The following is a 27719-nucleotide window of genomic DNA, read 5'->3' on the forward strand; positions in this document are numbered from 1 at the left end:
AAACAATGCCCGTAGCACAGTCATAGTGTTTCAGTCAGAGAGACATGATACTGATGACATTTTGGGTTGTGGCTTTAACATGGATATGAGTTCATAAATATCTCTCTTCTGGTTTTAAATGACCTGATAGCCTATATAGGTATAACTATTGCTACTAGAGTTCACATAGAGGTATAGCTATCTAGAGTTGATACAGTAGGTATAGCTATAGCTACTAGAGTAGTTCCAATACAGATACCAGTATTGGGAAAAACTGCAGATACAGCCTGAAATGCTGGTATCGGTGAGTAGCCTAATGTAGGCTCTATCTATGTCAATCCGATACCACGTATTGTATCACAATGGTGATATTCAATTTACAGTAATATTTTGAATGCTTCTTCAGTTGATGTTGCTCTACAGTTTTATACTATTGCTGTACAGTATTGTTGTATCTACAATGTAGATAGTACTAGTAGTAGTAATCATGTAGATTCTACATGATTATTTTACTAACTTGTAGGTGCACTTGGAAAATGGAAATTGTAATTATTCCTAGATCAGTGGTTCACAAACTTTCAAATTTCAAGGACCCCCATAACTCTGAGAATGTACAAATGTAACAAATGGACCCCCTGTAGTCTCTATTTCCACCTGTAGGGTCCATTTGTTTCCATTTGTACACTCTCAGACTCAGAGTAAAGTAGGTCAGGAGTGGCTTATTGTCGGTATCCAGGGTGTTCCAGGTGGTCCCAAGCTAAATGATGGAGAGTTGGTAACCAAATGGACCCTTATAGAGCTTTAACTCTCGTGAAATGAGACCCTTACATGTCCATTTGGTTTCATGTTACACTCTCAAGAGTTAAATGATTGATAAATATCTGTATTTCTTAATTTACAAGAAGTCTGCACAATTAGAGAATTTAGAACAATTGTTATTTTGATCAACATTTAAAATCTTATCCAACGATGACAAAATATTCTAAGTTTTGGGTCTAAATGTCGTCAAATGGTCCGTGGCTCAAATGCCCAATACATAATGGACCTTGATATGAAAAGGGTTGAAAACCACAGGCTTATAGCGGCCCACCCATCTCCTCCCATCTCTCAACAATCCTAAACACAATCACTTCGGTCTGCATGACCTTGAGTTTCAGCCAGAGTATAGCTAAGACATTATTATTCATATCCTGAGGTCTTCTATCAGCATTTCATACCTCTTTTTAATGATGTGCTGCAGAACTGTGTATTATACACAGAAAACTGTTTTGGCAACAACCATGGCTTTGCTATAACATTATGCTTATAAAACTATTATTACATTTTCTGTCCCTTTCTGTGTTGACACCAAATCCCCCTTTTTCACATGCTTTATTTTTAAACCAGCCTCTCCATCACCACAACCATACAGACTTTACCAGACACCATTTTCTTGTCTCTCGTTGTTTCTCTTCATTTTGAAAACATTAGATATTAATAATAATTGTTGCAAAGTCGAGGTGCATGGAAAAAGCCTGATTTTAAATGTTCTGATTTCTGAATGCATGTCTATGCACATTTAAAGTTTTTTATGTTAAGAAGAGATTGGCTGTCCAAGTGCTTGTAAGTTAAATGAAATAAGCTATCCTTCAGATAAGCATTTGTTGAATTTAATGATTATTTCATCTTAGTTCTATAAAATAAAATAAACACAGGAAAGAAACAATTTGATTGTCACATCATTGTGTGACTTTCCTATAGTAAGACCATGCATGTTTTATCAAGTTGGGGGTAACACAAACAGCACGGCAAATTGACTTCAACAGAGAGCAAACTGAACTTTGAACCGTCCGCACATTTAGCCAAGTTTCTCCCTAGCAACCTGTTGCCACAACAAACCCAGACTGACATTGCACAGCACACCACATATATGACGTAAGGTTTTGTCTAAAATGGCTGCAAATACCTAGGCTGGCAAAAGTCACAAAAAACTGCTATTAAATCATTATTGGGACACAACATGCAGACAAAACTGGAAAATCACTATATTGTAAGTGAGCCAGCTGCCATAAATAGCCAGGGACAGTCACTTATCTTCATGACCTGAGCCTCAAGTTCTGCCTAATGGTGAGTAGCAGCCTACAGCCCTACTGACAGCCCTACAGTACACGTTATCTGAACAGCAGCAGGCCTACTGACGGCAGCAGTCGTCTGTACTGATACAGAACCCGATATACAGCTGTTATTAGCTGCTATACCGTTATATAAGTGTTACATTTTAAAGTAACTAACAATGAACTGTATTTGACGGTATTTTGCCATGGTCAGGACATTAACAAGCACATGCAGCTCCGGTCTTGTAAATGTTTTTTGTAATGACAGAGTCAAATTACAAAAGGCAAGTTGTTGTTATTATGTAGGATTTAGGCCTGGATAAAGATGGGGAGAGTTAAGAAGGAATAGGAGGCATGAGGAGCACTCCTAGACTGAAACTCAATCCCTTACCGGGGCTGGCTGGCTGGCTTACCCCATAACAACACTTTCTAATACTACAACTACTTTTCCTACATTTTACAAAGCATGTAAAAAGAAAATATAGGTTACATACATACTTATACATTTTGACATACTCTTTAGCTAGTATGTTTTTGTCATTCCTTAGATTTGGTTGTGCTCTTACCTGTAAGCACTTCCGATGAGTCACTCCTCTTGCTTGTAAAACCTTCAGACACCTGACTCCTCTGCGTCCCAGGGTGTATAGCGAGTAGAGTAGCCCTCCCTGTGTCTGTGTGTGTCTGTGTGTGTCTGTGCACTGCAAGAGGTGGAGTGAGCACTAAGGTGTCCTGGGAGTGGAAGACAGGCGGGTCATGTGCTTTCTCTGCACCAATTACCTTATTGCATCTCCTTCTACCTGGCTGGTACATACAGGTACACAATGTGTGTGTGTGTGTGTGTGTATGTGTGTGTGTGTGTGTGTGGGGGGGGGGGGGGGGGGGGGGGTCACACACACACACACACACACACACACACACACACTCACACACACACACACACACACACACACACACACACACACACACACACACACACACACACACACACACACACACACACACACACACACACGCCCAAAGCAGCAGGCACAAAAGCACTCCACAAAGGGTGCAAGGCAGAAATAGGAAATGGATTCCCGAAGGCTCTAAATGTAACGATTTACTACCATAACGAACCCAACTGTTACAAACTGACTATGTACTTTTATAACCTACATCAGTAGTTCTCAGACTTTTTCTTTTCAAGGTTACATACGGTTACATTTATTCATTCAGAATGAACTCATTCCGAACAGAGATTCACACCCAACTGTTTACGCATAACCTGAATAAAAGTCCAGGCATACCACTCCTCCAAACCCGAATGAAGATTCATTCTGAATGGAATGGATGAATATTCTATTCTATTCTGAAGTGTTTACTTAAGCATTTTTATTCTGAATGAGCAGTCATTCTGAATACAAGTGATACGCACCACCTGTAAGGCGCAGATCCATCTGGACCACCCTTGAGGAACCCTGAGGGAGCCACATTTTTGAGAACCGCTGACCTGTACAACATATAGGTAAGAAGAAAGTAAGCAAATAAGTACTAGCAGGTAAAGAAATAAACAAGAAAACAAACAAACAAGCAAACAACAGACAGACAGACAGACAGACAGACAGACAGACAGACAGACAGACAGACAGACAGACAGACAGACAGACAGACAGTATAGTGAGAGGCTCGGGTAAACTCTTTGTTTGACTTGACTGAAACTGGTTTTTTTTTGTTTGTTTTTTTAAAGTGAACAACTTATTCTAATGCATCATGATGCATCATGCATGAACCACATAAGTAGTTTACTTTTATAATCCAGATTTTGCATATCAAGCCCATGGGCCTCTCCTCGCCTCTCTTCTCCGCCCGTTTAAAGCGCAAAACCTGTAGCAGAGTTTCTGGGTGACAGAGTGGTAATACTGGCCTGGTAAGTCTGTCTGCCCTGATGACTGACTGACTGACTGACTGACTGACTGGCTGGCTGACTGACTGACTGACTGACTGACTGACTGACTGACTGACTGACTGACTGACGAGACAACATTTCAATCCAGAATAAAATCACTCTGTTTAAACAGTGAACACAGCACACATCTGTTTGATGTGTTGTGGGTGTGCCTCCACGGGGAGTGCATTCCTACTCTATATTAATGCTTTCCAAATTGTAGAGGCTTTTGTGTTTTTTAAAGTAATTACACTTTTTTCCTATTTTTCTGTTGTAACTAATACTATAGACGATGATAAATGTTAAGTAATCAAACTCAAATTTGTAAGCTAAAATGAATGTGTTGCTATTTCTTTGCACGTTGATGATTGAAATTGTGTTAACCCTTACCAGCCAGCCTGCCTGACGGCCGGAAGGGCAGGAACCTGTAGCAGTCCAGCCTGCTGAGTGACTGTACCTTTAAGATAAGATAACATCACATATTTTTGATTGATTGATTGATTGATTGATTACTTTATTAACAGTTTGCAAATAGTACAGTGGTACAATTATACAATGATGCTAAAAGGATAACACAAAAGAAAGTCCAAAATGCTTGTTTCCATTGTGGTCCTGTGTATTCTGTCCTCAGGTCTGTGTTCTGTAAATGTCAAATGTGCACTATTCAGATCATATGTCACCCCCCTGTATACGGCTCATCTATGGTCCTATTACAGAGTGAAGAGCATGCAAAGGCTTAGAGTAGCATACAACGATGCCATGAGGTTACTTCTCCATGTTCCTAGGTACCAGTCAGTTGTTCACTTCTGTTGGTGTGCCCACTTTTGAAGCACTGTTAAGACAAATCATGTACAATTTTATGCAGGGCCGTAGCGCGCCTAATCGGCGCTCTAGGCGAGCTCTCTCGAATGCGCCCCCCCACTCCCGCACGCGCAAAGCGCGCGCGCGATTTTTGCGGGTTTTGCCGTGAATTTAGTCGGTTTTGGGTCGGTTTTGGGCTGGTTTGGGTCCACTCCCTCCATCGGCGCCCCCTTGGTGCCCCCTCTAGGCTGGCGCTCTAGGCGACCGCCTAGTCCGCCTATAGCTAAAAACGGCCCTGATTTTATGCAGCGGTTGGAGGTGTCAAATAACAGCTTTAGAGTAGGGCTAACAAACCCTACAAAGAGCTGTTTCCGGGTCACCTACCGGCTACGAAAGCACTGGTTCAGCAGTCTGCTGCTGATTAGGTAGGATTGCACTTTAGTTCTTTTATTGTGTACTTTATCTTTTTTAATTTCCTTTTATCTTTCTTGTATGTCTTATTATTTAACTTGTGATATGGACTTCTGTCTGAATATATATATATATATATATATATATATATATATATATATATATATATATATATATATATATATATTCAATGCATCAAGACATACAATAACATACAGGGGGCAGAAACCTCCTAAGAAAAGTAACAGTTTTGGAACATGTGAGGTTTCCAGCGGACAGAGACGCTAACACCTGTATCAAATCTCTCCCCATGGGGAAACCCCAGGCGTCGGAGCAGCAGAAACAGTAAAAGCATGAAACACAGGATAGGATAGGTAGTATAATAGTAGAGAAGTGGTTCTCAAACTTATCTGGCTCAGGGAACCCCTGTAAATAACGTTTTAATCCACGAATCGCAGAATTATAGCACCTTACATTTCTGTCATATTACAAACAACTTGAGAGAATATTAGTTTCCATTTGTACAGATTAAAAATAACTTTTGACTTTTAACCACTTGAATCCCAGCATCCCTATTCTGGGGGAACATTCACCAAAAGTAACAGATCTACAAGCCCAGAACGCGTCACATTAACACGCGTTCTGGCCTTGTAGATCTGCTATTTTTGGCGACGAGATTTTGGTGTAGATGGAAAAAGAACACACCAAGGCCTACAGTGGAACTCAGGTCTGTTTTATTAAGTATAGGTCTAACGGGTCTACGATAAATTCCAAATATTAAAGCATTCTGGAGGCAACCCAGGACTTGCGTAACGGCACCCTTGGGTGCCATAGCCCCACTTTGAGAAACACTGGAGAAGAGATACAAGAATGAAGATCAAATAAAAATAAATGTTTACTTTAGAGTTGACTTTCCTCTTCTACCCTGGATTTGAGCCCAGTTTCCTGCACAAGTGCTGAATTATTTTTGGAGCTGTGTGAAGCACAGGCTCCCTATACGTGGCCGTGTGGGTCTGTCTGTGTGTCTGTCTGTCTGTCTGTCTGTATGTAGCCTGAACTTCCTAAACTTCGGCACGCCACTAGTCCCACAGTTTTGCCACCACACACTCGCGCCATATGTCAAATCGACCGGCTTACTCGGGAATCGTGGGCTATTACTTTTCTAAGAGAAAGGTTCTATAGTTTAATTGATATTAATTTATTAGTGAATTAATTTCCCCCATTGACTTATAATGGGAATCGCAAAAACTCACATTCAATTATTTGTCTCTCGCAAACCATAGGGGCTAGAGTTTCAAGACTTGGAGAGGAGGTTCATAATGATTTCAAGGATTAAATAAAAAATAATTGTGTCATTTGGCCGCATGGTGGCGCCATAACACCCCACTTTACGTTTTGTCCTGTAACTCTTGAACCGTAGGTCGGAAAATCAAAAATATTTTTTCCCTGGATTCCTTGGGTCATGACGCATCTCCCCATATAGGCCACGCCCATTTGCGCCATGATAGATTTTCCGCCATCTTGAATTTTCTCCAAAACACACTTTTTGCTCCTTTTCCTACATATTTTCTTCAAATGTCACAAAAATCGGTACACATGATCCACACACACACACACACACACACACACACACACACACACACACACACACACACACACACACACACACACACACACACACACACACAGCTCCACTTCACACGGGTGTGATTTTTTACTATTGAGCTATAACAGAGCCTGCCTGCTTGTTCAGGGGATAAATTGAATTTTGACCATCAGGTAAAATTTTGTGTCAGAAAATATCCTGTGTCTAATGGGTGAGCCATGACCGTTGACACGATCTAAATGTCCCAATAGAAGAGCAGGGAGACAAAATACAACCACCCCCATTGTATCTGTTATATTGTATTAACATACTCTACCATACAGATTGTACAAGTTATAGTGTATAACATACTCGACCACACAGATGTTTTAAGTTATATTGTATTAAGATACTCTACCATACAGGTTGTATAGGTTATGTTGTATTAACATACTCTACCATATGTATAAGTTATATTGTATTAACATATTCTACCATACAGATTGGACAAAATGTGCACAAGCATTTACCTTCATATAAAAGAGATGAAAACACATGAACAGCGGTGTCTGGACAAGCACTTGATGCTATAGTTGCTCATAAATCTTGATATGACACAGTGACAGATGTTGCCAAAGTGTTGGCATGTATAATTGTCTCCGCCAGGCCAAAGGCATGGGGAGACTATGTTTTGCACCCTGTCCGTCCGTCCATCCGTGCGTACGTCCGTCCATCGCAGCCAAACTGTGCACACACATTCCCTAGATGCCAATTCAGAACCTCTGCTCCAAGCTTTTCACAAGGGCCTGTTGTAGCGCCACCATGAGGCTGATTTTTGCAAAACTCATTTTTGCACAGTTCTCCTACAGATTGATCAAAGAAAAGAAAAAATAACTTGCACATCAGTACGCAGTATATACTAAGGCTTGCCCACCTGCCCCCGGCAGGTAAATAAAACGTCAGGGCAGGTGAAGTTGGCTTTCAGGTTGCCCGACAGGGCAAGTGCTCATTTGAGAGAGGAGACAAATGTCTATAAACACAACACCAGATATCTGTCTAAACACCTGAACGTGGCCAGTGCGCTGTGTCTTCTGGTCTGTGGAATGTAAAATAAGAGCACTATTTGCTGTTTTTACCGTTGCTACATTTAAAAATATAAAACAACAAGTGTGAAACCATAGACCTATTCATTCACAGCTAAAGTATTTGGTATTTGGAAATTGGAGGTATTGAGGTATGACATTGTATCGCACAGACCCAGAAAGAAATAAGTGTTAAATTGAGCGGTAATTAAAATCGTACCTTTCATTTTATAATGGACGATTTACTTTCCGGGCAAGTGGGCATTACCTTCGGGCAAGTAGAACATGACCTCTACTTGCCCGATGGGCAAGTGCCTCTGAGACCTTGTGTCAACCCCTGGTCATGTGATCAAGACCCGTCCGATATTTCATTTTCTATCCTAATTGCCTAACATTGGCTTCCAAAGTTTGCAGGATTGGTCTGCTTTGAACAAAATGCCTCAAATCATGAACGCCGCTTGCGATTTCCGTGAAATCTTGCTCGCACATTCCCACTAGGTAAAGGAACAAATGCCACCCTTTTCACATTGGCCTGTTATAGCGCCACCAGCAGGTCAACTCAGCAAAACTGATTTTTGGAACAAAATGCCTCAAATCATGCATGCAGCGTCCGATCGCCGTGAAAGGCTGAAGAAGACATGGGGTGAGTCGGTGAGTCGCTAAGTCGCGCTCAAACGAGCGAGATTTCCCCGTAAACAACCTGGCACAGAATGTTGGAGACATAATAATGTCTAAACTTTGCGGTTGTATGTTTTCGGCAAAAGGTTTCTGCCCTTCCTTCCTTTCTCTCCATCCCTTTGCTGCCAGAAAAGCTCAGAAAATCTTCAAAATCGCTCTAAAAGAACACTGACAGGTGGCTGCAACTCCAAACTGGCCCCTGGAAAAAGTCAAAGCCTTTGCAACGTTTCATTTTTCCAAAACAGATGCTGCTAAATGATCATGCAGTCAAAATGTGACAGGGAGATATATGTCTTGGGCCTGAACTATAGTTATTACAAATGTTCTGGCTCGACTGGCTGGAAGATGATTTCTTCTTAGATGTACTGCTTGTTTTTGGCAGAACATTTACAGCTCCACATCTTTGCTCTCATCTTTGCAGTCATTTGCAAGCTATCAAACTGACAGATATATAGACAGATAGACAGACAGACAGACAGACAGACAGAGAGACAGACAGACAGACAGACAGACAGACCGTCACCTTGCTAGAAAAAAGAAACTGAACAAAACTGAACCAAAACAAACTATATATTTCTTCATCATTTCACATAAAAAATAAATAATAATAATAATTAAACATAACATAAGAGGATTAAATGACTTAAGCCAATTTGTTCTTTTGACTTAGGCAATTGAAAATCTGATTTAAATTATTTCTGGAGTACTGTAGGCTACAGTAGGTGACTTACTCCAAACTTTTAGGCCTTTTTCTTCTTTTTTTTAGGCAACATAAAATGATAAAATGACACTCTGGGATGGAAACAGCATGATCTTTTCAATAAGGATATAAGGATTCTATACCAGAGGTGGCCAGTGACATGAAGAGATGATTTAAATATAATTTGAATTCAAAATATAATTTTCCTCAAAAATGACTTGGAACATTATTTTAAGAAGAAGACAAGACTATATACCATTTATTGCACATTCAATATGCTACACTACAGTATGCTATTATGGAATTCGTAGGAGATGCAAGGGAAAGGAGCGCTTGTTTTCGGTGATGACGACAGAGTGTCGCCAGCATAGGATTTGGGTTAGATTTAGGCATAGAGGTTAACATTCACTACTCACCAGCGTCGGCAGGATAGCTACTCACCAGCGTCGGCAGGTTAGCTACTCACCAGCGTCGGCAGGATAGCTACTCACCAGCGTCGGCAGGATAGCTACTCACCAGCGTCGGCAGGTTAGCTACTCACCAGCATCGGCAGGTTAGCATTTCACCAGGTTAACATTCACCCGCGTCTCTGCATAGTCCAAGTGAACACAACGGAGCGCTGCTGACCTCCGGTTCAGCGGATTCATAATCACCTACAGCATAGTCCGATTTCCTGAGCGACACCCTGTAGAGGGCGCCGCTGCCATTAGCTGCTATGTAAACAGTAGTGTAAAGTAACTTGTAGTCTACATTTACTTAAGTACAGTACTTGAATACAATTTTTTGTATTTGTACTTGAGTATTTCCCATTTTCAATCATTTTACTTCTAATGTTTGCACTGCAGCAAAGGGGACAGCGCTCTCTACAGGGGAGTGCTCAGGAAATCGGTCACGTGAGCACCGCCCCGCAGGTAGGCCCTGCACCTCGGTAAAACGCACCCTGGGCGGTAAAGCGAGGCCCCGCGGAGCGAGGCCCCCCTCAAAATGATTGAGGGCCGGTATGTACCTGCTTACCTGATACATCAGTCCCACACCTGTGCCAGGCAGAAGAGGAGAAATAATAAAAGCCAACTCCTCGTTCACAGTGCTGGGAACGAAGGTGCAGACAATGGGCATGCAGGCGGTGAGGGAAAACCAAATGTGAACACTGTCGTGACATGCATTTTGCTTTATTTTCTTAGGCTATTAGGGGGAAATAGACCCAAGCCTCATGGAAACCGTACTCACCTGGAAACCTGGGAAAAAGGAGAGACTCAACCTATACCTACCGGGAACCTGAGAGAGAAATACTCACCTAGTCACCTTGATGATGACCCTGTGGAAGGAAAAAAGGAAAGTTGCTCACTTGAACCCTGTGGAAAGAAAGAAGACCAATACTCACCTGAATCACCTAAAGTAAGTGATCCATAAAGTACTTACCCCGACCTGAAAGAGAAGAGAAGAAGAAGATGAATGGGAGCCCTGACCCTGGGATGAATTTATGTTATATTTAAGCTATTAATTTTCTGAATTAATTCCCCAAACCCCCATCTTGTAAGAAGAAACCTTAAATAAACCCTGCTTAATTGTTCGGCTTAACGTGCTTGCATTTTGTGTCCTGGTTTGGTTCAGTCTCTACAACGGCTACTAAATTAGTCTAACCCATATTCTGAACATTCCACTTAGTTGTTATAGGTTTGTCTTTCTTAACCTGTTCTATTCCCATTTTTATTTAAAGTTTTTTTTTTTTTCATTATATCCTCTGTCCAGTATTGGCCTACTATCATAATTACATTGTAATAATAATATTGTAATTATTTTTTGCACAGTCCGCAGAACATGACACACAAATATCTTGAGGACGGACAGACAGATACACAGAGACAGGCAGACAAATATAGATACATACCAGTGAGACGCCCTAAGGGCGAGAAGCAACCTTGCCCTTTAGGCACATGGGCGGGTGCACATGGGAGTGTGCACACATCCGCCCATCATGGGTGACAGCAGACTGCTGGGCGAGCGCTGGGGCCTTGGCATGGGATCAAATAAAAAATAAAAAAGAATGCACAGACCTGGTTGGTTGTTTAAGTTGGCCAAATGTGGCCATATTTTCCCAAATATGGAGATGACTGATGTCCGACATCATAGATGTTTGACGTCATAGACCACATGAGACTGACACAGTATGTCCATATATGGGCATTCCCAGATATGGGCTTAATATTGATCACATCAGGTGTCTCCATACTGTATATGGGCATAAAAGGGACAAGGACGTAATTCATTTGCAAGTGTGACTCGTGTTGCGTTGTTAAAGTTGGACAAAATGTGTCTGGATGAGGTGTCAAGCACTGTGACGCACATGGGCTTAATATTGATGACATCAGAGATCTCCATATATGGACAAAAAAGGGACAAGGACGAAATTAATTCGCAACATCGTTGCGATGTCAAGAACAGGTCAGCTAGATATCCCTCTGCTGAGCTGGGATGAGGCGATGTCAGAACAGGTCATTGTTGTCAGAAGAGAAGAGCATGATGTGTGACCGATGGACAGATGGCGGTTTTCATACTTAGTGGCGACCTAATGGTTCCAACTAGATGTTTGGATGGATAGATTGATCTATCTATAGATCTATATATCTGATTGATGGATGGATAAGTATCAGACACAGAAGAACAGCAGAGCTCATATTATAGAAGCGGGGTCCTCTGTTCCCCAGGTTCTATGTTCCCCTCTCTATGTTCCCCACCTCACTCACAGCATTAGTTTTAGTGAGGTTAGGGTTAGGGTTGTTAGCAGGGGCGCAGGAGGCATTTTAAAAGTGAAGGGGACATATCTGGGAGGTATGTGCGCGCGCGAAAATTTTTCGGGTATCCCCCCCACTTTTGGTGATATCCCCCCCACTTTTGCCCCGAGGAGGGGGGGACATATCCCCTCCACTTGAGCTGAATTACACAGTTGTTTTACGCAGATTTCAAGGCATTTTTAAAATGAAATACACATGAATTCATTAAGTCTATATTAGATCTTTTTATTGAAGGAGTAACAGGCCAACAGCTGCAGCACTTTATTTTTATACACAGTATATATATATTTTTCCCTAAAAATATACTGTATTACCAGAGATCACACTAGTATTTTAAACTGCCGGTCAGCGTGACATGGCACGATTAAAATCTACCAGACATCTAATAAAAAGACCTTTCATAGATATCTGTATGCATTAATGACAACCAGGTCCGTATAAAAGCAGCCTAACACAACCATAAGCATTATGTTTTGGATTGAACTGTTTGAACATAATGCATAGGCTATCCACAATTGTAGGGCCAACTTGCACAAATACTGTACATTAATTACTGTACCCACATTACCATTTGCGCATTGGCGTGACATGTTAAGTAATAAATTAGGATACTCACAAGTTATATTGTGGATACAAGCAGTGGATGCTGTCCCAGCGTCTGGTTTAATAGGACAGGACAGCCTTTTGGGGAAGTTGACAACATAATTGCTCCTCAGATATATATTCCATTCAAGGTAACGTTTTAACGTGTCCAGCTGTCCACATGACATGATTAACACCGTGTTTCATCTGACTGGATACGACCATAGGATGCGACAGACAGACCAGTGTTACGTCCATGTTTGTTGTTGCCATCTTAAAATGAGCGTGCATTGTTGTTAATTAGTGGTTGAACAATCTTGCCAACTTTACTCACAAGTGCCCTCTCGTTTGAAAGGCTCTGTGATGTATTCTAACTAATAACAACTTGTTTTGATAGTCCATCCAACAACTAAACCGCGCGCCTAGCTCGTATTACAAAGTCAAGCCGATCGGTGTGCACTGCAGCGTCACAGGCACAGCGACAGCGTGATAGAGGGGGGCCCATTGAGGGGGGCTTCCGATGGAGGGTAATTCGCATTGAGCGTCATTTATTTGGACTGAGATTTACCGGCAGTCGGAGTCCCCCCTGGCAACAGGACATAGGCAGAACTAGCACGTTAAAGGGGGCCCAAATGTGAGAGGGGGTTTTCGATGGACGATCATTTGCATTGACCATCATTTGGACTTAAACTGACGGGCAGTCGGAGGCCCCCCTGACGGCCGAGGCCCGTTTCAATTGAAACCAATGAAACATAGTTAAGGCCGCCAATGTGTACAGTATAATCGATCATATTTGCGGCTTTTTCTTGGACCTGAACACTGGAGGGGATATCCCCCCCACCCAAAAAAAGTGGAGGTGTTAATCCCCCCCGTCCCCCCCTACCCCCTGCGCGCATGGTTTTTAGGTTTAGGTGGTAAGTGGGGAACATAGAACCTGGGGAACATAGGTACGGTCACATAGAAGCAGTGAATGGCATTATTTTGACCCTGATCATCTCATTGTAGCTCTCTCTGTGTCGTTGTGATGGAGAGGAGAGACCCTAATAGCTGCATGTTCTTCTCCTGCGAGGGTCTCTCTTCAAAGGGTGTGTGCGTGCGCGTGCACGGCGTGCGCGCGAGTGGGGGGAGGAGGTTACATCCTGTGGCGTTTCCTGTGTTTGTAAACTAGAGAGAGAGAGGAGGCGAGAGAGCAATATAGAGAGACAGGGAGAGAGAGAGGGGTGAGAGAGCAATAGAGACACAGGGAGAGAGAGAGAGAGAGAGAGAGAGAGAGGGGGCTCGAGCTTGGCGACGGGGGGAGAGAGAGAGAGAGAGAGAGAGACAGAGTGAATCCAAAAGGTAAGATAAATAAAAAACCTCGTTCGCATGTTTTTTTTTTCAGTCGACAATTAATGTTGTCGTTGGACTATGACGGAGATGTGTTGTACTTTATAATTATTTTTTGTATAAGTTCCGTTCGTATGTTTTGATGCGGCGTTAAGGTTACAAAAGGGTTTTCCTTTTCTTTTTTTCCCCCTTTTCTTTTTGCAGCTTGCTTCTTGTGTTTTCTTTCAACGTCAACCTTCTATTAGCCTAGGCTGTGCTAACGAGCTAAAGAGGCTAGCGTAGCGTACGTAGTGTTGGTGTGTGTGTGTGTGTGTGTGTGTGTGTTGTGTGGGGAGGAGGGAGAGGAGAGGAGACGCCATCACGAATGTCTTCTTTATCGTCGACTCCAAACCTCCAGGTTCGGCCCTGTTTGTTTTTTAGTTCTTTATTTTATCATAAAAAGGTTAGCGCGAGCACCGAATCCTGAATGTGTTTATTCAACGGCGGTGAATTTGTTGAATTGATATAACGTTATTATTGTACAATTGAGTCAGGCGCGTGGGCACAACACTGTTTTTTTTCTCGTCTTTTTTTTTTCTTTTTTTTTTTACGCTGAAGCTTCAGTCACTTCTTCGTCGAAAATTAGCAGATCTACAAGCTCAACGCGCGCCGCAGACCCTACGCGCCGACATCTTGCAGATCCGCTGTTTTTTTTTCTCTCCCAGCGCGAGGCACCGTCTCGCGACGGAGCATAGCTAGATAGATAGATGGTGGGGGATGGGGGAGGGGAGGAGGGCGCCAGTCAGCTAGCCACATTAGCACCGTTAGCCCCAGTCTAAAATAAAAACTGCTTTTATTTCGGGTTATTATTCGGTGTCCTAAACGCCCTAAACGACGTGTTTTCTACTGGGAAAGCTCACGTCGACACTTAAGTCGGGCTTTAACTCGACGTTTTGCTCGCACGACCAAAGTATAAGACGTCTTTTCTCTCTCTTTATATAAGGTTTGCGCTGCAGGCGTGCTAAAGGCCAGCCCCGGCCCCCTTCTTGGCTCGCTTGCCAAAAAAAAGAGGGGTGCAGATCTACAAGCTATCAAGTGGGTTGCGGTGCGACGCGTTGATTGCTTGTAGATCTGCTCTTTTTTTCCTGTCTGTCGCGATATTATCGCGATGCGCGTTTTGCGTTATATCGAGCCCTCCCTCCAGCTGCATTGTGTTGACGGTTGCTTCATTTATCTGTGTAATAATCTAGTTAACGACGTTAAAATCAAACGGTTTGCTGTGTGTTGGGCCGTTACGCAACCATAACAACATGGTAGTAACGGTGTAACAACTACCTGATGTTTACTACGTTGTTCGGTGGCGATATTAGTGTGTGTACCGTGGATTAATAGTAATGGTATGTCCCCTCCTCAGTCATTAGAACGATATCAAGTGTGTGTGTCAACAAAGCTCATTTGAATTGTGTGTAGACGTGGATTAATAGCAGTGATATGATGATGATACCCCTCCTCAGTCATAAATTAGAAACGCATTAACGCCATGCTTAACAGCTTGTTTTTCTGCATGCATGGTACTGTAAACAATAACAACCGAAAAAGGAGGGTCTGGGCACACTAAATAAAGGCAGCCTTATCTTGATTGAACATCAGCAGTGTGCTTCACGTCAAGTCACGTTTTGATCAGTAATAGTAGACCAATGCCCTCCTCAAAGCGTCCATTCATGGATAATTACTAATGGTCAGAGCTGGGGAACGGGCCACGTTTTTAACACAGCACAGTTCCTTATCAGTTTGTGTGGACACTAAATCATGCATGCTATTGAATTTGCACTGAATTATGATAATAGTAGTGTGTATGTATGGACCATGTTGTTATAGCCATGCTTTGGCAAATGTTGCTGTTTGTACGGTAGGCCATTATTTAGTTAATATTGTAGGAATGGACTGTGTTGTGTTCAGTGTTGTGCCCCTCTTAACTTTTACTCAGAAAATATACAGTTTACATATAAGCAGATGCTTGTTTCACCCTCCCCAATCATACTTTAGAATAATTGAACACTTGATCGTTAGATCTTTCAAGTGCTCAGAAATGGATATCACGCTTTTCTGTTTGATGTTGCTCATCTTTAAGCCCTTTTATTTCATTAATAATTTTGCTCCAATCTTTTGCCATTTTAATAGGACTACTAATAATTTGTTCTGCGAAATGTCGTTGAGTTCACATTCACAATGCAACCCATCTCTGGTGTGATATTTATCTGAATGTTTGTTCAAGATTGTTGTCTGAAACCTTACTTAGTAATAATCTTGCTTAAACTATTTAATATAAAAATGCTTTTTGTCCAGTTTGAACCTATCTTTGTGGATTTCTGTTCGCAACACGTGCGGTTGTGTTTAATAGCCAGTTGAGAGTTGGATCAGGTAGCTAATATTAGTCTGTAACTTGCTGCTGCGTTGGCTACGAGGTCAATTAGATTTGGGGAAGCTAAGGCCACCGTTATGAGTGAATAATTATCACATATATCAACTACACTAATCTTGCCACTTTACATATTACTTGTAGATCTTCAATTTTATTTGTGAATAGTTCAAACAATAGGAAATTGAAAGTTTAACCACATGAACCCCTGCATCCCTATTCTGGGTGCGAACGTTGCAGATCTACAAGATCACGCCATGTTGTGAGCCGGTGGAAAGGCTGTTTTCTGCAAAAGGATTTGCTGTAGACTAGGGTCATATATTTTGGCACCTAGTTTAGAGCCGTGAGAGACACCGGTCAACTAAGTTTAAGTGCGATGATGGAGGGCTTGTGGTAGGAAATTGATGGGAATCATGTGTTTATAGATCCAATATCTAGTAATAGATGTCTATAACCTGGGCCAATTCACATAGAGAAGAATGACCAGTATCTCAAGTTCAAAATTTTTTTTGAGTGCCTTTAAAATGACATTTTATACTCTGTGATAAGATGGCGATGCGTGTGAAAGAATGATCTACAAGCTCACACGAGGTGCCTCGTTAGCTTGCGTATTCATCTGCTATTTTCGGAGTGCGATTATTAGCCTTGCTACAACAGTGATTGTTTTTCATTCAATGTTTATCGTTTTTTTTGTTTGATTCACCTGCTCCCTTTCCTTCAGTTTTAATGCTAGATGAGTGAGGTGGGTGTGGCTTCCCACCAGACCGACCATCCTGATTGACGGATCTGTGGATGACCTTGCCCCTCCCACCCCTGTCCCTGCGTTCACACACACCGTTCCCACAGCAATGTCACATCTGCCCGGCAGCTCAGTCCGCGACCATATGAAATGGGTTTGTTTTTGAGAACACCAAAAATTACAAATAATAACATAATAATAACATTTAACAATGCAGTCATGTGTCACTCAGGATGTTGTCGTTGTTCTTAACTGTTGGATGTAGTCAAATGCTGTGTGAATGGTTTAATGGCTTACACACGCAGATTGTCTGAAATTACAGCCTTGTTTTTTTTGTTGTAATGTATGGTTATTATGGATGGGTCTATTTATGTTGTTCAAACCCGACTCTCTTCCTGTGTGTATGTTTCCAGGCGGGGCTGCTTGGGTGTGAGGCTGTCCTTTCCAGTATGGCCCTGATGCAGGCCAGCTCCATGGCTGGTCCGCCCAAGAAGATGATGGCTCCGCTGGGCCACGCACACGCACCGCCGCAGAGGGACGGGCCCGACCGCGGGCCCCAGAGCCACATGATCCTCCCCTCTGGAATGAGCTGTCCACCTCTGGTGAGGGCAATTGTTAACTGCTCTTTTTTTTTTATTTCATTTTGCGTTTCTAATCGCAGGGGCATAACCTTCTGGCTTCATAGAAGAAATGAAAGCGGAAATATCGTCTTGGAATAGAATTTTATAGTTTCGAATAGCTGTGGGTGATTTATTAATTTCTGCTTGGTGTGACAATCTCATCGTCTTAAAATAAAGAGTTATTGCTGACGAGTGGTCCTGATCTGTCCCTATGCTTTGCTTAGCAACGACAAGCACTCAATTTGCGTCAACTCAAATCGAACAAGCGTCTAACCACTTAAGCCCTGCATAGCATACATCGTCGTATGACAATTCGCGAAACATGTCAATAACAAGCACGCTGTGCTACTATTTTTGTTGTAAAAAATGACATGCCTAAAATTGGCACACCAGACAGGTTGAAAGTGGTCTTGTCATCGCTGGCCAAGTCTCTAGAAATAAATAACATTTAATAAAAGTCTTGATACCGCTCGATCTGAATGTTTTATTTGTTTTATACTATTTGTTTTGTACTTCATATTTTTCTAAACGGTAACTTGGTCACGGTCATCATAACTTGCAAATAGACTCAAGTTTCTCTCTCTCCCTCTCCCTCTCTCTCTCCCTCCATCTCTCTCTCCCTCTCCATCTCCCTCTCTCTCGCTCCCCCTTCTGTGTCTTTTTGGGGGGATAACTAAACCAGCTCATCCGGAAGGAAGGTGAATTCCAGGCTCCCCGCCTACTGGACGAGAAGGAGATGAGGGCCAACGAGGACATGCAGCTGAAAAAAAAGAACAGGAAGTCAGGAACGCCCTGTAAAGTGAGAGAACAAGAAGGAAGGGGAGGGAAGGTCAGTCACTATGGCTGTTTAAAAAGAGAGCTAGCCTAGGTAGACTTATGATAAAACCTAGCTCATGGGGTTTATGATAAAGGCGAGGTATATATATATATATGATAAAACCGATAGTTTTTCCCTTATTGTAGGAGAGGTTGGGGGGGGGGGGGGACGGAGACGCGACGCAGGGGAACGCCGCTACGTGCGTCTCTTTTTCTTTTTGTGCAAGCAGAGGAGACGTTTAAGCTTTTGTGTCTCTTGACTAGGAGCTTTCATGTGTGCACATTTTGTTTGTGTGGGGGTGGGGGGAGGAGTTGGGTGGAGGGGGTGGGGGGAGGAGTTGGGTGGAGGATCTCTGGAGAGAGAGGAAGGAGGGGGAGGGGAGGCGCAGAGCGCAGCGCAGAGAGAAGAGCACAATAACTGCAGTTGTGAGCGTAGGAGGGGGGAGGGGAGGGGAGGGAAGGTGGAGGAGGGCATTATTCCTTTTTCTGTGTTTGTTTTATTTTTATAAAATAGCCATGTTGGTGTGTAAAAAAAAAAGAACATTAACCACTTAAGCCCCTTTTTATTCTTTAAAGTGTAAAAAAAAAGGAAGGAAAATATCCAGTTTACAAGCTCATACAACCTGTCACTTTATGAGCTTGTAGATGCCATTTTAGCTATTTTTTGGCATGCCCAAATTATATATATATATATATATATATATATATATATATATATATATATATATATATATATATATATATATATATTTATTAATTGAACATGTGTGTTTTCAAATGAAAACATTCTCAATACTCAGATGAAGGAAATATTTAGAACACAGATTTTGACAAGCCTTTATAAAGATGTATGTAGATGTTTGATATGCATTCATATATTTGTGAAAAGCCATAAAGGTTTTCGTCTTAACAGATTTATGAGGTAACTGAATATCCTAACATTCTGCGGCATTCCCATTTTCCCTGGTACACAAAATGCCTATAGCTGTTCATATACTGTACATGTATAAAATGCAGATGATTCTTGGGACTATTTAAAAAGCTCATGAAACATAAATCACACAGAAGTAGGCATGGTTTAAAATCCTCAAAACGCCATGGTTTGATTTCAGTCATTTTGAATTACAACATGTCTATTGGCCAACTCTTTACTTTCTTTACCCCGTTAAAACCGGGATAGCATCTCTGTCATCTTAGATTTTAGCCATGCATATCGTCTGTCGAGTGGAAACCTTGTATGTCCAAAAACTAAACTAGTGAAAACAGCCGATCTACAAGCATACAAGTGCGAGGCGTTTTGTCGTGTGCTTGTAGATCTGCTGTTTTCACTACTTTTGTGCGACGGCCTTGTCTGATGAAGCAGGGCTTTACTTCGCGAAAAAACATACAAATTTGAAACTTGGAGATACAAGGTTTCTGTCCGACAGTGACGACATATAGCAAGAAAGGATTTAGAACAGTTCTCAACCTTTTCAGGCCGTGACCCCTCAAAATCTTTCATTATTTGGGAATTGCCTGACAAGCACTTGGAATTGTAGGAGTTGAGGCATTACATTTTTGTTTGACTGATACATTTTGTGAAAATGCAGATCTACAAGCTTGTATTAATTTTTTTTTTACAATTTTGCCAATGTTTGACCAGTTTTTGTAGAATAGTTTGTTGATAACTTTTGAACCTTTTTTTGAATAATTTTGAAAACATTTCAACAGAAATCTTCTCCCCTGGGAGTCCCTGGCACAAACTCTTATCAGAATCAGATGGGGGGCCAGATCCGTGGCCAAACACATCAGTTTGGGGGTCCCTGGCAGGAAAAGGTTTGAGAACCACTGATGATCTAGAAGTGCATTTGTAGAATCCGCCTCATGTCTTAATGGGCTAAAGAATGATTTATAACGTGATTTGCGCACACTGAAAATAGCTGATCTTCAAGCTGGCAGCATAGCACGATACTGTATGTTGTGAGCTTGTAGATCGGCTATTTTGGGTGTGCAACATGGCGCACAACCATTACCAAGTAATAGTGTGAATCAGATATACTCCTAACCCATATGGCGTGTAAAAGTCAAGCCATCCAGTGATAATAGGTATTATTTATTTATTTAGGATTAAAGAGTATTTGAATTGGTCAAACTAGCATATAATACATGTTGAGAAGCATCTTCCTTAAACCCTAATGATCACATTATGATCACATTAGGGTTAAGAATACTTAACTCATCTAGTGCCTTTCGCGTGATGTCACGCAATAAGTACTAGAGTACGTATAGTGCCGAATGCGTGATGTCGCGCGAAAAGTAATACATTACTGTAACGGCGAGTAAAAATACCTAGTACAATGGCCGACGCACCGGAGACGAAATCCGCGCTGATTTGTCATCATCACGGCTCCACGAGCACACAATAGTCATCCCATAACATTGAGGTGGACGGCCGATCTCATCTTTAATGTCCATTATCTCAAAACAACACTTTAGAAGCGAAGATGGAGGCAGATGCTCGCTTATAAAACACATGTATAAACGCTCCTATGCAATCCAGCATGGCACCACGTAAACAATGATCGGTTCCGTCGCAGGATCCGATGACGTCAGACCGGAAGTACTTCCGGTCTAGACTTCTGGCCTTCAAAATAAGACAATGGCCGTTAATGGGGCCGGGAGGGGGCACTCTGGACCCCCTAATCCGTTAATGTCCTGGGCTCTGGATGAGTTAATAAAAGTAAAGGTTGAAGCCTCAAATCTGCTATTTCTCCAACAGGTTGTCAGTAATTTATGTAAAATAGTAGGAAAATAGGTTTAGAATGTTAAAGGAGTAGTTCACCCACAAAATTACTTTTTTTCTATTGATTACTCACTCAGGAGACTTGAGTTCAATAAAGTTTTTTTTAGATTTGTCACATTCCTAAGACAATAATTTGATTTTCGATAAATGTACCCCCATTGATCCCGGATGGGTCCCCATCTGGAATCAATAGTCAGGGAATTTTAATAAAACTCTGGGAATAAATTCCTTACCAAACAATTTCTTCACCAATGTGTTCATAAAGGTGTCTAGTAACATATCTAACAAAGATTGAAATTCAACATCCCTAGCAAAATGTTTGACAGCTAGGGTAATTCTGGGTCTCATTCACTTACTATACACTGTACTATAAGGGGAAAAATCACTCCCAAAAATATGCTTTAAGTGGGATGTGAGGGGTCTAACTAGGTGTTTTTAATTATTCTGAATCCATTGCAAGCATTTGTTTTGCACAAAAAACATTCTTTGGGCCAAAAATGGACCCCCATACCACTTTGAAAAGTGATGACTCATCACTAAAGCATAGTTGTTTTGGGTCTGTTTTTAACCCAAAGAATGTTTTTCGTGCAAAACAAATGCTTGCAATGGATTCAGAATAATTAAAAACACCTAGTTAGACCCCTCACATCCCACTTAAAGCATATTTTTGGGATCGATTTTTTCCCCTTATAGTACAGTGTATAGTAAGTGAATGAGACCCAGAATTACCCTAGCTGTCAAACATTTTGCTAGGGATGTTGAATTTCAATCTTTGTTTGATATGTTACTAGACACATTTACCAACACATTGGTGAAGAAATTGTTTGGTAAGGAATGTATTCCCAGATTTGACAGTTATTCTGCTAACTTTCCCTGACTACAATGGGAGTATATTTATTATAATATTTGTTTTGTTTTAGGATTGTGACAAATACGAAAATATATTATCGAACTCAAGTCTCCTTGGTGTGAGTAATCAACAGAAAAAAAGTCATTTTGGGGAGAACTTCTCCTTTAATACCTAAACACCATACGGTTGTCTGTAGTTTTAGAAATGTAGGAACATAGGTTTAGAATGTTAATACCTAAACATAAGGCTCAACAAAACCTAAACATAAGGCTCAACAAAACCTTTCAGTCAGGTAGATTCCAAAAGTTTTTGCCACTGTGCTGTAAAGTGTTAGGAACAAATTAGAGTTTGAATAACCACATTTTGTTCATTCAAAATGGAAAGCAATTCAAATAATGGTTAAACAAAACCAGCTCCCCCCTCTAAACTACCCCTAATGCACAGCTTTTTCACAGACTAAATAATTTTCCCATTTCCCATATTCAACAGTTTGCTCTCATGCACAAAGTATTTAAATATAATCGCCATTGCATGATATGGAATTTTACTGCTGTTGAAATGAAGGGGAAGGTGCAGGCACAAGCCATGTGCCAACTGCCCTGACTTATTTGTCACATACAGGCAAGCAGTGAAAAGGTTCAGTAGCATGTTATACAAGACGGTGATAATAAACAAGAATACGATATACATCAAGATAATTTTGGAGATATTACTGGATTGTAATGAAATTAAAACAAAGTTTAGAGGAGGTTAAAAGTATAATATTCTCTAACATTCTTTAAAAAACGTTGATATTTCACCATGGATGTTTTGTCAACGGGCTAAATTGTGTTAAATGATCTAAAAGTGATCTTGCAGACAAACATTAAACATATTTTATAAAATGTACAAGTAAGATTGTACAACTTGTAATAGTATTTTATTTAAATTTTAGTGTGGAGTCTTTCATGTTATTTGTAAAGCCTTGATAATAACGATCAACCTCTCATTTCTATCTGCCATCAGGCCGCAGGTGCAGACGAGAACGGCCCGGCGTCCAAAGTGCAGAAAAACTTTATCTGCGACCACTGTTACGGAGCCTTTAGGAGTGGATACCACCTGAAAAGACACATCCTCATTCACACAGGTATTTGCCCTCCTAGGAACAACAGCCCAGCCATTATAATAGGTGTCCCATTAACAAGTGTTGAAATGGCAAGATTACATTAATCATTTTTTTGTAAGACGTGAGGCCCCCAGAGCTGGGCTTAGTTTTTTTTGTTTTTTTATGTTGGAACGACAGGTGTACTTTCTTTTTTTTTGCAATGGCCTGCTTTATAAAAAAGCTTGTTTGGTATCAGCGTTTTGCCTCACAGCTTTTTAATTGGTGGATTCTTGTGGGGACCTTTCACTAAAACTGGTGCTCTGTGGTTTAGGGGAGAAGCCGTATGCTTGTGCCATTTGTGACATGAGGTTTATTCAGCGTTACCACCTGGAGAGACACAGCCTCATTCACACGGGTATGCGTCCTCTATAACCGTACCCATGTTACATAGATCTAAAAAGACTACCATGTTTGTAGTCTTTAACACTTTTGAACCAGTGGACACAAACAAAGGTTCTCAGGGCTCTCATTTTTTATCTCTGGACAGTAATTTCCAACAAAGCAAAAACAACAAAACTAACAAAGGCCATAAAAAGTAGTTCTCATATACACATCGGTCCCCCAACACCAAAGAATTTAAAAGACAGGGTGGCGGTCTATTTGTCATAGCACATACAAAGCTGCAGAAAACATGATTTTTTTTAATATATTTTTTTGTGTGCATTATTTCAATATTCTATGTAGAGTAAGTATGGGTTTGTTAAGACAATCAATGCATGGACATCAAAGGACTTTTTCCATATTAGCTACAGTTGTGAATGAGGTCTTAGCACAGTTTCAGTGTGTGCATTGTGCCCTTTGACAGTACATTCTTTGTCTCTCATTGTTCTAAGAATTATATGCACTGTGGGTAAGTCAACCTCTCAACCTAAGCTTGCTTACAAAAGTCACTTATTGCCTCTTAATAATGACAAAATGAAAATCATTGAGAAGTACACAAAAACATTTACCAGTTATAACCAGTTGCCATGTTTTTTTTTAATATTGTACTTTTTCCCCCCTAGATAAGCCCATGAAATGAGTACATTACCTTTTTAAATGGCAACAATACATATCTGTAATTGTACTCAACAAAACAAATGAGTTTCCCATTTCCTTCAGATTGAATAGCTAATAATTGTATTGCTCTGTGTGCATAGGGGTGAAGCCGTACGCTTGTTCCATGTGTGACATGAGGTTTTTCCAGCGTTACCACCTGGAGAGACACAGCCTCACACATACGGGTATGAGTCCATTTACCGTACCCATTCTAATTCTAAGTAAAAATAAATAAATGACAACCTTCAACCTGGTCAAAAAAGTCCTTTAGGAATCCAATCAAAATTCTACCGGAATCCCTAAGAATTTATAGAGCCCCAACAGGACTTTCAGACAGTCTAGATAAAGGATTGTTAGTTTTCAAATCCTGTCAGACTGCTGTCCTGTTGAGTCCCTTTTGGACTTTATTAATAAGGACGGTATCAACATTTGTTTCATGCGTCCATCCATTGTTCTTGCCCACACCCCCCCCCCCAGCTCCTATTTTTATGAAAATAGCTTACAACTGGTCCATAATGGGTACATGTGGTTTTGCAATTGTATCTAAAAAAATTATAATAATCTTTAGTGAAACGATACCACTTTTAAGTACATACAGAAGTTGAGTGTTCTGTTAGTGTGATTACAGGAGAACACCCACATATATCGTTATTGTCAGACGGAAACCCTCCGTTGCCAAATATCTACATTTTGGTGGTCCTTTACATGAAAAAGTTTGAGAACCACTGATTTAGAAGGATTTAGAAGACATTTATAGAATAGTCAAAATATTCAAAGACCTTTTTTCTCCAAAAATGGCAGTGCTGTGAGCTTGTATATCTGCTATTTTTCATTAGTTAAAGCATAAAATAATTGTTAATGGTTAAAGTGGTTAAAATCTAACATGACACAAATGCGTTCCACGTCTAAATGGGTTAAATGACAAGCCCAAAAATGTATTCACACATGTTGATAGACAAAGGCTAATACATGGACTATACAGTATCCACTCAATGTGTAGGCGCATGACTAAAATGCTGGTATTGTTCTTGTGGTCCCACTTTAGTCCTATTTTATACTTTGTCTAATACTTGTCTGTAAAAACATTTTTTTTTAATATGACTCTTGTGTGTAGGGGTGAAGCCATACGCTTGCTCCATGTGTGACATGAGGTTTTTTCAACGCTACCACTTGGCAAGACACAGTCTCACTCACACGGGTACGAACGGGTTCAATCCTCCTTTGCTACGCTAGAGCCCAAATACCATTATAGGGGCTGATGTACGGCAGGTAGTTTAGAATGTACAGTAGGTCTTAAAAGGACTGATGTAGGCCTACAGCATGCAGGTTGGCAGACTTAATGGTTTTGAGTCTGGATGGTCTTAAGTCCTCCGACTAATATACTATCCATAGTATAATATGAGAATAGTCCTTTGATGTCCATCCCTATTATTTCACATTCACTTTTAGTGTTTAGACAATTTAATGTATTTTATATACAGTAGCTGACTAGTTCCTGACTGCTCTGTAACATTACTCTGTAATAGGTTTTAAGGCGGCGATCAGACTAGAAGAAGCTTTGAAAATGTGAGGCACAGTAGCTAGAAAATGGTAGCTACCGAGCTTGCTGCCATGGCGGCCTAGAAAACAAAGTGAATCCATTGTACGTTGAAGTTGAATTAAGTTCAACATTGCACTCTACACGTGACACCACAGTACTCCAGACAATTGTGAAGACTGTTTTGTTTACGGTCTGAAATCATAGAAACCATTGGGAAATGAAGGGCTAGTGTTTCTAGTTTCAGCTTGTTAGTGTGATCGCCGTCTAAGTGCTTTGTTGTCTCTGGCTACTTGGCGTGTCTTCTTTTAAAATATGCTTGGCACAAATCCTGTTGCAGTTTTCCTCGATTTAGGCTTGATTGATATACAGTACAGTATTTTCTATTTCTCTTAAACAAACGCTTAAGAACAACAAATATGCCCCAGATTTGTAGCTTGTTGTCATGATGATTTGTGAATAATGCTTCCCCTCGATTTGACTAAGGACATTCAGCTAATATTTGGATGCTTTGTGTATGTAGGGGTGAAGCCGTACGCTTGCTCCATGTGTGACATGAGGTTCTTCCAACGTTATCATCTGGCGAGACACAGCCTCACACATACTGGTATGCTAGCTCCCTGGACAGTTGTTTTGTAGAGATGCTATGAAATGCTCTAACCTAATCGGAAGCGTTTTATATTAGATCAAAAAATCTTGAAGGCAGTCGCAGTTAAGTTCTGAGAAAGTTTCTTCTTGTTGCGGATACGCACACTGAGGCAGGGCAAAAAGTGAAAGAAATGGTGCAAGTTGGGCTTACTTTAGCATCGCGTGTCTGCATATACTGTATGCCAGCACAGCAGCCAACTTAAAAGAAAAAAGAAAACGTAAACATAAAATCATTGTGGTGCAGCAATCTAAATATACACGATTGCCAGGAAGTGTATTCGTGGGATCCATGAATGTACTTGACTGGCCTTTTCTTAGAACTGAATGTCCTGTATCACTGTGTGTACCTACTCTCTCAAAAAACAATTACATTTAATTGGATGTACGATAGTCAAATTCCTGATCCAGCACATAAGGTGACCACCGTGACCTTCAATAGAGGCATGTGTGAGTCTGATTAGATCACATGGAAAGCAATAGTTAAAAGGTTAGGGTGCTGAAGCATATTTTTCATGTCTCTATAGCTAATATCTTGATACTCTTATGTGTGTAGGGGTGAAGCCATACGCTTGCTCCATGTGTGACATGAGGTTTTTTCAACGCTACCACTTGGCAAGACACAGTCTCACTCACACGGGTACGAACGGGTTCAACCCTTCTTTGCTACACTAGAGCCTAAATTCCTTTATGGGGGCTGATGTACAGCAGTATGTATGTAGGCTGAGTCTGGCTGGTCTTAAGTCCTCCGACTAATATGATTGAAAGGGCATCCAAGATATCTGAACTGTTTTTCAATACATTATGAATGTAGTCCCCTATCAAACATGCCAATTCCATTTGGCACGTTGTCTTGCTGCATTTTGAGAATGGGCCTATCCTGTTCCTTCCTTTTTTTGAGATACTTACAAAGCTTGTTGCTGTGTGTTGTGCAGGGGTGAAGCCATATGCTTGCTCCATGTGTGACATGAGGTTTTTCCAGAGATACCACCTGGCAAGACACAGCCTCACCCATACGGGTAGGTGTCTTACCTGACCGAGACCTCTCACCTGTCGCTAACCAGGAGACGTTAGTGTATCCTGGTTGCATTTTAGGCGGTCTGTGCCTGTGAGAGTATATTCACACATAAAGCTAAATGTCTGATAACGCCCACGGTCCATACTTGGGATTTATTAGTTTACGTTTTTCAATTTCAT

General features: G+C 41.1%; 2 protein-coding genes across 27 annotated transcripts in view; one reads left to right on the top strand and one right to left on the bottom strand.

Annotated features, from left to right (window-relative positions):
* The window catches only part of LOC308286565 (LIM domain and actin-binding protein 1-like), a 37428-nt gene extending 34678 nt beyond the window's left edge, over positions 1 to 2750 (bottom strand). Inside the window, exon 1 of the mRNA XM_080727639.1 lies at positions 2639 to 2750. The gene's annotated coding sequence lies outside the window, so the exon portion shown is untranslated. The remainder of the gene's footprint in view (positions 1 to 2638) is intronic.
* A 7248-nt stretch (positions 2751 to 9998) lies between these two features.
* Positions 9999 to 27719, top strand: part of znf740a (zinc finger protein 740a) — a 37278-nt gene continuing 19557 nt past the window's right edge. For 12 of the 26 annotated variants that reach the window (XM_080727610.1, XM_080727615.1, XM_080727617.1 and 9 more), the window contains exons 1-11: positions 14033 to 14350; positions 17073 to 17244; positions 17504 to 17692; positions 18393 to 18539; positions 20237 to 20341; positions 23164 to 23284; positions 24442 to 24525; positions 25455 to 25538; positions 26401 to 26484; positions 27079 to 27162; positions 27458 to 27541. In XM_080727610.1, the coding sequence (XP_080583736.1) occupies positions 17200 to 17244; positions 17504 to 17692; positions 18393 to 18539; positions 20237 to 20341; positions 23164 to 23284; positions 24442 to 24525; positions 25455 to 25538; positions 26401 to 26484; positions 27079 to 27162; positions 27458 to 27541 (1027 nt within the window). In that variant the 5' untranslated portion in view covers positions 14033 to 14350; positions 17073 to 17199. Of the gene's footprint in view, positions 10649 to 13871; positions 13966 to 14032; positions 14351 to 17072; positions 17245 to 17503; positions 17693 to 18392; positions 18540 to 20236; positions 20342 to 23163; positions 23285 to 23573; positions 23658 to 24441; positions 24526 to 25454; positions 25539 to 26400; positions 26485 to 27078; positions 27163 to 27457; positions 27542 to 27719 lie in introns of those variants that run through there. The other 14 variants (XM_080727629.1, XM_080727621.1, XM_080727630.1 and 11 more) reach the window with 14 other exon arrangements.

Source organism: Nannobrachium achirus (genome assembly GCF_963921795.1).
Source record: "Nannobrachium achirus genome assembly, chromosome: 6".
NCBI classification, from domain to species: domain Eukaryota; kingdom Metazoa; phylum Chordata; class Actinopteri; order Myctophiformes; family Myctophidae; genus Nannobrachium; species Nannobrachium achirus.